The sequence below is a fragment of the Pelobates fuscus genome, chromosome 3 (genome assembly GCF_036172605.1).
Source record: "Pelobates fuscus isolate aPelFus1 chromosome 3, aPelFus1.pri, whole genome shotgun sequence".
Taxonomy (NCBI): domain Eukaryota; kingdom Metazoa; phylum Chordata; class Amphibia; order Anura; family Pelobatidae; genus Pelobates; species Pelobates fuscus.
Window position 1 is genome coordinate 360,881,034 of NC_086319.1, and position 10,605 is coordinate 360,891,638.

The 10,605-nt window shown below is 34.0% G+C and overlaps 1 protein-coding gene across 1 annotated transcript; it reads left to right on the forward strand.

Moving 5' to 3' along the window:
- Positions 1 to 622: 622 nt before the first annotated feature.
- Positions 623 to 10,081, forward strand: LOC134601389 (uncharacterized). Its single transcript, XM_063445865.1, has 8 exons — positions 623 to 689; positions 916 to 1,019; positions 2,224 to 2,366; positions 2,910 to 3,101; positions 4,231 to 4,413; positions 6,012 to 6,171; positions 7,924 to 8,038; positions 9,639 to 10,081. Exons 2-8 carry the CDS (start codon positions 917 to 919, stop codon positions 9,739 to 9,741), a joined length of 999 nt encoding a protein of 332 aa, XP_063301935.1. The 5' UTR covers positions 623 to 689; position 916; the 3' UTR covers positions 9,742 to 10,081.
- The last annotated feature ends 524 nt before the right edge of the window (positions 10,082 to 10,605 follow it).

The following is a 10,605-nucleotide window of genomic DNA, read 5'->3' on the forward strand; positions in this document are numbered from 1 at the left end:
ATTTAAAAAATAAAAAAAATGTCCCCCCTCCTGAGCCCCCACCTGTGCTGCATGAGTAGGGGCTTTTAAACTGAAGGGGGGACCTATTGCCCCCCCCGGCCCCACCCCTGAGCGGCGGGTGGGGCCCTAAAGAAGAATAAGGGGGGACCTATTTCCCCCCCGCCCCCACTCCTGAGCGGCGGTGGTAGATCGTTCTCCCTAATACCGTGGGAACTTTGGCAACTTCAGCACTTTCGGCACTTCGGCACTTCGGCAATTTAGCTATTCTGACATTCAGAAATTCGTCCAAATTAAAAATTCGGAGCAAAACGAATTGCACATGTCTAGAATCCTCCTACCTCTATCACTAGTAGTATAGGTGACAAAGCATTGATAGGTGTTGCTGTCAGTAACTGCTCCTTCCCGTCATGCAGTTACCTATCCAAAAAGCATAGGTGGTAAAGGTAATTAGAGCATGTCTTTTTGTGGTCTGTTATATTTTTTCATCACCTCTTTTTAAAGCCATGAACTATTTATTAAGTCTTATCAATCAAACTGTCTCTGCTAATCTGATTAACAGAACTCTGATGTTGTTTCCTGAAGTAAATGTTTAAGATGATAATGGAATTTAATACTAGGATATAAATATTCAGCTGAGTGTATGGCACATGATTTACAGTTTACTCACTACTGGAAATCCTATCATTCAGGTCAGTGCTTTGGGGGTTTAAACTAGTGTTGTTATATGGTTTATTTAATAATATTTATATACTAAGTGCCAATGTTAATGATAATTTTGCTATATTTATTGACGTTTAAATGGTTTAAAAAAATATTGCCTTTTTTTTTGTATTTTAAGTATAAATTATGTAAAACTATTTTTCAAAACAGTGATTATTATTTAGCAAACCAAATAATGTTACATGTTTTTTTTAGGATGCATTTAAATTATCTTTTATTTGTGCTTGTGGTAATTGTGATCTGTGCCTCAGCGTCACAGTTCCTTCAACAAGAGTGGAACGCCTGGAAACTAAAACATGGTAAGTAAATTCGATAGCTAATGAATACAGTAGAGGAAAGGGTTAGAAGTAAATATCCCCCAAAGAGTGTATGTTTTATGAACACATGGCTTATGTAAATTCATATAATCATTATAGCAAAAATACATACATCTCACATCATTTATCTCAACTTGGAACATAGGAGCTGGTGAAACTTCATCCAGCTATCACTAAGCACATGGTATGAGAAAGAATAGGAATGCAAACAGTACAGACAAATGTTGTCAAATAAATGACATTTCCTTAATACTTTCCGATTATGTGTTATGTTTGTATAATAATGAATTGATGTAAAGCTTTACATCTTACATGCATGGCATAGCATGTGGAGCTTCTCACCTTCCTGATGTAGAAGAATCCCCAACAAATCTCTAGAATTAACAGAAATACAAAAAATGGTTAATGACCTGACAGTGTGCCTTAGAAAATAAATGAAACAATTAATTTATGCACTTTAAAAATTATTTATTTATTAAGTATATGCATTATGCATTGTGCACTGGAATTAAAAAAGTGAGCTTTGTGTTAAATGTAGCTTTATATATTTTTATACATTTACTGCTTTTACTTGTTGGTATCATAGAAAAAGGGTCTTGTACAATTTAATAACAGTGAAGCAGATTGATGGTAAAAGATGCTGCAAACGCTAAGGCAACTTTATTTAGGTTATTTTCCCAAATTATACAAAAATAACTGATATGGAAAAATTCTACAACGTAGTGTGTAAGATCATGGTCCATCAGTGCAATCTGGATTTTAGTCCATTTTCTGATTTTCCAAAATTCTGATTTTAATATATAACCCTGTCTAAGAAAAGGTAACCTCAAGATATGTTACATTAATATAATGAATGACACATAATACTGGTGAAAATTATATAAATAGTATTGCCTATTATTCCAATAGGCAGACCATGGTTGATGATGTCACACCATCCAATAACTCCATATTGCTTTTTTGTAACTAGTCCTGTGCAGTGCAATTTAGTCCCTCTTCCTTCACTTAAGTGCTTAGATAGGAGCTGGGAGACAAAAAGAGTATATACACAGTCACAAGACTTATAACAATTTTACATTATATTTGATAGTTTGATTACATTTTCATCACATTCTAAAAATGTTCACAATATGTAATGATTTTGCTAACATATTCAGATTGAACTATATGATGTTTTGCATGTCAGGGAAAAAATACCAACATTCTGAAGATGAGCTATTTCGAAGGAAGGCTTGGGAGGCCAATTGGGAAAAGGTTCAGAAGCATAATGAGCTGGCTGATCAAGGTCTCAAAAAATATAGACTTAGTATGAATAAATTTGCAGATATGGTAAGTTTATAGACTTTATCTGAAAACTATATCATAATGTTAGACAATGTTCCTAACTAATTACTATCATATAAAAATGTCTGTCAATAAGTAAGTAAAGTAGTCAATCTAGTAGTCAACAAGTTTTTAGTATGGTCTTGACAACTTATGTTGGTCCTGCTTGGTTCCTCTCTTCTTCTGTAAGAGATTCCATATAGCTTTACAGAGCTATGGAGAGTCATGTAGGGCCAAGTTATTTGTCTGAGAGTGTCAGCTGAAAGCTCTCAGATAATAAGTGTGGTCCTGGATCAGATGGGCTTTATTTTATAAAGATATCTAGCTTCTCATTCTGGAGAAGAACAGATACAGTAATGGGCACCCAGAGGACCCAGATAAGTTATCAAGTTACTACACATATCACTATAAAAGGATTTATTTGTAGACAACCCAAGTTGATTTTAATGCACTTTATGTAGAATAGCAGCTTTGTTTATGATTGGTCAATCATACTTATATCGTATTACATACATTTTTTTCTTACTGTATAATATGCTCATGTTTCAGACAGCAGAAGATGTGAAATCGAAGAGCTGCCTTATTCCTAAAGAATTACCATCAAAAACCAGCGAGGTTCCACAAATGCGTTATAGAAATAATGTTAACATTCCACAAGAAGTTGACTGGCGGAAAACAAAATGTGTGACCCCTGTTAAAGATCAAGGAAGTCTTTGTGGATCCTGCTGGGCATTTGCAACAGTAAGTGAAACAAAATGTGTGTTTTTTTTTTTGTTTAGTTTTTTTATGTACACTATTATTTACATGATGAAAAATATCTACTTGATAAAAATATTTTCTTGCCTAAGCTATTCCTGCATGCAATCCACAAATCATATGGATGAAAAGTTCTATTTTATTTAGGTATAAGTGCCATTCAAAACTGATCTGGATCCCCTAATTTGTAGTTTTTTTACTGAATAATAAAAGGAACAACCAAAAGAGGGACAAAATGACATATGGCTATAATAAGAAAAGGTGTATATATGTTCCTGAATGCAAATATACAACATATGTGAAAGCTGGGATGAGTGGAAACCAAGAGGTTGGTCTAGGGAATAATTGAAGGTAGAAATTTAGTATTACAAATAAACTTGTTCTGTTGAAAGAATAGTAAGTAGATAAGAAGGACATTTGGGATTTGAAAGAGGGGCTCACAATTGTGCATTGACCACAAAGTGATTTTAGGGGATCTATGAGGTGGAGAAATTATGGAGTAGGCAAAGTAAAGTTTTATATTGGGTCTTCACAAGCATATGGAGCATAGGTGTTTCTGTACTGGAACAGTCAGATGGTCTTTACATGTGGGACCTTATATTAAGTAATGTCAAGTAGCACCAGGACACAATATGCTGAGGGTACTAGATAAACATAGATAGCTGTTTTCCTTAAGCAGTTGGAGCTGTTACAAATGCTGTAATAATGCTGTAATAATGGTTCTGACAGTTTTATGGAGACTATCCTATCACCAATAATAACAATTAACAACATCTATACAGCTCCTTGTGCCTGAATTTAATTTTATTTATTCCGTTTTTTTAATGTATTTATTTTTCTAAGAATTTTAGATTTCCTAAAATATAAAAAGAAAAATGTGGATTATATTTCCTTATGTATGCCAGTCAAGTTACAAAACTTGACAACGGGTGGGGCTTAAACAAGGCTCTTTTTTAGCAGCCAATCCTATTTAGTATGTTCTAAACACTGCCTTCTTGAATCCTATTATACTATTCAAACAACTAATATAACACTTTTAATAGATTGGTGATCATTCTTAATGTATATATGTGAAATAGAATGCTGTAGAATGCTGTTAATGTTTTTTTTTAAGGTGGGCGCAATAGAAACTCGCTTGTGTGTAAAGAATGATGAACTCATTGCCCTGAGTGAGCAGCAGCTTGTGGACTGTGATCCTAGTAATCATGGCTGCTGTGGTGGTTTTCCAATTGATGCATTAGCATATGTGGCAAAGCAAGGAGTAATGAAGAGTGATGATTATGAATATACGCAGAAGGTAAGCCATTATTTCATCTAGTAGATATTACTTGGCATGGAACCAACCTAGAGCTATAATTAAAACCACCCTGGATCACTTATTTGGTGCTGAAGAGCACCAGTAGCAAAAAATGTGTGGATACTTACAACCACCCAAGAGGCAGCCACCCCGTACAATGCAGAGGAACCAGAAGCCCCCAATACCATTTATTAATCAAAGGACCTCACGAATGTTTTTTTTTTTTTTTTATTCCATCACTAAGATTTAAGTTTATTATTCTAAATCAACAGGAGGTTGTAAGCAGAAAATTGTCACTGTTATAAATGAAATGTGTTACACCGTCTATCTGTCAATAAGACAACTGGCCCTGTCACTTCCTGGTTGTTTCACTCAGGGACGCTAAACTCAAAAGACAGGCATTGCCCAGAGTACGTGCCTTGTGAAGATTTCTCGTTGAGCTGCATTGGGATGTATGTGATTGAACAGCCTTAGAAGGTCTGGGCTGTGTTAGAAAGGGAGATTTGTAAAGAGATCTGTAATGAGATCTGCAGGTTTGGCTGTCTTTAGATAGATCCCCAATACGAAAGTGTACAGTTAAATGCATGCATGTTTGTATTTGATATATAGACAAAATAGGGGATAATCTGCTAAATTGAGAGTAGATAAAATAACATAGCAAATAACTGTGTGGAGATGGATCATATAAGATGTATTTACAAGTGGCTACTCACAAATTTAAAGATGTAAAACAGCCTTGTATAAAAATTCCTCCTTCAGTTCAACTTGATCCTTCCATCTTCATACCCCCATCAATAAACTTGGATATGTAGCTCAAGAGAGAATATATAAAGAAATTGATGTGCACTTTCCAGAGTAAAGTATAAAAATAATTTAATAACTTAAATATCAATATAAAACAATGCGTATTCACCACTGGGCGTCCTACGTGTTTCGTCCTCAACTCAGACTTTTTCAAGTCCCTGAGGAAGTAGTTGGTAGTCTAGAGAAATCATCTTTTTAAGCAGTTTTGTGTGCATGCATATCAGTTTGAATCCGGACATCGGTTTCCCCAGTTTGGTATTGTGTCTGCAGGGTCTGTTTGAGGCCAAATAAGATTCAGTTTGGAGGTATGAGAAGAGTTATAGAGGGTTATACTCTGATTTCATATCTGGGAATGCCATTATGTTCCCATCTTTGTATAGCTGTGCTACTATGTGGATGCCACATTGTATCCATGGTCATTTGTCTAAGGTTGGAATTAGGTTTGCCAGTGAGTCCATCGGGGAGGCCAGAGGAATTGAGTAATAATTAACCAGATGTACCTTAGAGGAGTTCCTCCAATAATTTTCAATGGGGTTGCTGTTCATATCTCATGAATCTGTAAGATGTTGTTTGGCATTTGTGAGTCATTACATTGATGAATAAAACTTCACAGAAAATACTTGGCATGCTGACTAGCTTCCTCCAATTTTTGTCATGAAGGTAGTGTTTTATGTCTGCAAATAATCATGCATGCAAGCAATAACTGTATTTTTTATTCTTTTTGTTTCTAAATCATGTTTTATTATTTTGCTATTTGATACTTTCATTTTATTTGAAATTATATTTACAACCAGAAATTTACCTGTGAATATGATCCTGATGAAGCAATACAACTAAATACAACTAAATACTACATATTGCCTGGTGAAATAAACATGGCAACCGCAGTAGCTCTCGAAGGACCCATCACTGTCGGGTTTGGAGTAGACATTGATTTTTTTCTGTACTTTGAAGGTAACTTTGTTTTGGCAATAATAATAATGTAACTCACTTTTATTCAAATATTTAAACAAATATATACATTCATGATCTAAGAATACTTTCTAATTTTATAATGAGATTATAAGAGTTGGTTCTAGTAGCAAAGACATTTGAGGAATGAAGAGTTTGTTCATTACGCAGTCAATTCTACTTAACTGACACTAGCATGAGTTGATCATTGTTGATTGGTAATGCAACACTGGCAACACGGTCTCAGTTGAAAGAAAATAGGATGGTTTATGGTATATCTAAAAATCACAGTAACATCAGAAGACACACGCCCAAATCTCTAGAATACTAGCAAAGTGAAATCTTGCCATTTTACTTAGACTTGGGGAGATATGGAAAGTCCTTCCTGATTCCTGAGTACTACATCTGGCCACTTCTTCAACTAGCACAGTTATCTGTCTAGTGCATTGGTTCCCCAACCAGTCCTCATGGGTCACCAACAGTCCAGGATTGATGTATTTCCATGTTTTATTCCAATGGAGAGACTGACAAAACCTGGACTGTTGGTGGGTCTTGAGGACTGGTTTGGAAAACATTGGTCTAGGGGATGATCCAATTACATCATATATTTTTTTTGCATTTTGTTCTCAATCTCTTTAACTGTTACTTTTCTCCATTATGGGGGGAGGGGAGGGGGAAATAATGTTTCTCAGTCCTATTGAGTATTAATCTTAAATCATAATGATAGTGTGGCATGAAGTGAAGTATGAATATTTAAGACCTTTCAGGAGAAGATGATACATTTAAGATTTGTTCTTTTGCTTCACAGTTATATCCTGTAACACCAGATAAACAGTATGTTGTAATTGTTGTCAGTTCCATTTAATTGACATACTATAAAAAATATGTGTTTTTAATACAGTATATAATTCTATAGATAATGAGAATAAAAACAATGTATTTTCATTTTGATCACTCAAGGCAAATAAATAGATTTACCTTAAAACATGCAATATATTTTTATGAGCCACTTGCTGTTAAAATGTTTTTTAACAAGGCATTTGCTTTAACACGGAGGTACCATTGTGTTATTTATATGTATTGTAATATATTGCAAAAAAAAATACTAAAATGTATTGGTATGTATTGTATAGAAGACCAGGGGTATGCATAGGGCTAGGAGTAATAGGAGTTGGACCTCCTTTAAGTGTCCTTCCACGCTTTCCATCCGAGCCATATGATGTTAATAGCGCTCTCCTTGTGAGTGATATTCCTGATTTTATCAACTCCACAATTATTTGTTCTGGCAATATTGCACTATTTTTTGCTATATTTTATCTCTACAGATTTGTATTATACCGGCTCCAATTTATGTATGTATATACAATGTATTGGTGTTTTGTTTAATTGCTACTCTTTGCTGCAAAACTGTGAGGATTAAGTTTCACTTAGTGGTGTCACATCTGCAAGTGAGGGATTATGGAATGTCTGGAACATGTACAGAGTTTAGAACCTCTACCAAGCCGAGCAGTCATGCTTTTGGCATTATGTTGATGACAACTGTTCAATGACACTTGTTCCCTCTTCCATAAGGTTTTTGGAGGAAAAGTTTAATAGCAGCATTAAACCCACATTAAAACATTCTTGTGGGTCTCACTGATTAATGAGAGTACTGTCAATTTGTTTTCTCTCCCTTTTTTAGCTGTTATTTTGAAAACTGTCTAAAGTAGATAAGCAATATTTCTATTTAATATCGTTAGTATTATTTTACAACAGGGATATTTGACGGTGATTGTGCAGACAGCGCAAACCATGCTATAATCATTGAGGGTTATGGGACTGAAAAAGGTGAGGATGGGGAAGATGAGGAATACTGGCTAATAAAGAATAGGTAAGTTGTTGAATACAATTTGTTCATATTTTTTTGGTAACATGGATATTATTGGAAAATACAAGAAAAAAAGATGTTTTACAATATAAAGTAAATTGTGCCGATGATCTATATATGCACAGATCATAGCATAACCATATGAAGGATTTGGATAGATTGGGGGACTGGGCACTAAAATGGCAGATGAAATTTAACGTAGAGAAATGCAAAGTTATGCACTTTGGGGTCAAGAATGCACAAGCAACTTACACCCGAAATGGTAGTGAATTAGGGATAACCACACACGAGAAGGATTTGGGAATTGTTATAGACAACAAATTAGGCAGCAATATGCAATTTGCAGTTGCTAAGGCCAGCAAGGTTTTGTAATGTAAATAGGGGCATAAATTCTCAGGATGAAAATATAATTTTGCCTCTTTATAAATCGCTGGTAAGACCACACCTTGAATATGCTGTGCAATTTTGTTCTAAATAAAGATATCATGGCACTAGAAAAAGTGCAGAGATGAGCTACAAAATTAATAAAAGGAATGGAGCATTTTAGTTACAAAAAAAAGGTTAAAAAATTTAAATCTCTTTAGTATTGAAAAACGGCACCTCAGAGGGGATATGATAACATTATACAAATATATTCGGGGTCAGTACAAATCATTATCTGGAAATATATTCATAAACAGGGCTATACATAGTACACAAGGTCACACATTTATGCTGGAAGAAAGGATATTTCCTTTAAGGCAAAGAAAAGGGTTTTTTACAGTAAGAGTAATAAAGATATGGAATTCTCTGCATGAAGAGGTATTTTATCAGAGTCCATGCAGATGTTTAAACTGCAATTGGATAAATACTTGCAAAAACATAACATACAGGGATATCATTTCTAATAAGTGGGGTAATTGCTGCTTGATCCAAGGAGACATCTGACTGCTATTTTGGGGTCAAGAAGGCATATATATATATATATATATATATATATATATATATATACTTCTTCCGCACATATTACTTCATATTGTGTGTCAATGCTGTGTGCAGTGTGTGAATGCTGTGTGCAGAATGCAGTGTGTGAATACCTCCATTGCCCATGACAAATTTTGATATGCATTTTGCTATTTATAAAAGGTTAGGCATAATACCTTACCTTAATACCTTAAGGCATTTGTTCTGCATATATATATATATATATATATATATATATATATATATATATAAAAAAAAAATAATATTTAATGATTATATTTTATGTCTTTATATTTTTATCTCGCTAGTATATATAGTTTTTTTTTTTTTTTTTCTGCAGGGCAAAAATTAATTGTATAGTTACAGCTGGTAACCGTTGTATAGTTACAGCTGGTAAAATAGGGCCTATTACTATACCATGTACTTGGTGGGAAAAGTCATAGTGCAACATTTGCTGCTGAGTATACTCTGATTTACGCGTACTCTGATTTACACGTATACTCTGATTTATTTGCTGCTGAGTATACTCTGATTTTACTGATTTACAGCATTGTAAAAGTAAATATACTGTATAGCGCATATTATAAATGTTTTATGTTCAAACTCTTATGTATTTTTTTATTTTTTATTTTACCTACAGTTGGGGTGAAGATTGGGGGATCCAAGGCTACGGCAAAATAAAGCGCAATGTGAATAAGTGCGATATAGCAGAAATGGCAGCAACAATTGATCTTATTGCATGAATTCTAAGCATTTTATATATCAGACGATCTCCTCTTCAACCACAAATCCATTCTTTACCGATATAGTTAACTTTTTTTTTATAATAATATAAAAAAAGTTATTTAACGTCTGTTTTTGATATGTTAAATTAGTTGACATTCTAAAATATCTGATGAATCTGATATCTGTTAGACTAGCTATCAGAGACGTTTTTAAGACCAAGAGTTAAAATCACTATCTCATGTAACTGACAAGCAGCAATGTCCTAGCAAAATGTCTTCTAACTGCCATGCTCGTTTAAAAATTATGACCATGTAATTTGAACTGCTATATGTAATTAAACAGCTTTGATGCCGAGTATCTCTGAGTCTGTTACATAATTTCATATATACATAAAATGTTTTAATGATTTTAGTAAATGTTTAAATATATGTAAAATCTGAACAATATAATGCCACAAAAGTAAAATTTAGTTATCCTACTACTCACGATAAGATAATTGAAGCACAAAGTAAAATCATTTGAAAAAAATCTGCATATATATATATATATATATATATATATATATATATATATGTATATATATACCTTCTTTCCCCGAAAATAAAACCGGGTCTTATATTAACCCCCCCACCCCCCAAAAAAAAAAAAAAAAAACGCATTAGGGCTTATTTTGATGTGATAGAAAGCAGGTCAACGTTCGGGCCAGACCAGTTGATTAGGGCATGGAATCTTGCAAATCTATGTTCAGGGAAACTTTCCCAAACACAAATTAGCTTACTTGCGAATGGAATCCCGCAATCTATGTTTGGGGAATCTTCCTTGAACATAGATTAGCTTACTTGCATATGGAATCCCACTAATCTATGTTCGGGGAAAATTCT

What these genes read in the sequence shown, in the direction of transcription:
- LOC134601389 (XM_063445865.1), top strand. Translation starts at nt 917, where the DNA reads ATGCATTTAAATTATCTTTTATTTGTGCTTGTGGTAATTGTGATCTGT. An exon ending in TGAATAAATTTGCAGATATG is followed by an intron (nt 2,367 to 2,909) that starts GTAAGTTTATAG and finishes CTCATGTTTCAG; the next exon opens with ACAGCAGAAGATGTGAAATC. An exon ending in TTTTTTTCTGTACTTTGAAG is followed by an intron (nt 6,172 to 7,923) that starts GTAACTTTGTTT and finishes ATTTTACAACAG; the next exon opens with GGATATTTGACGGTGATTGT.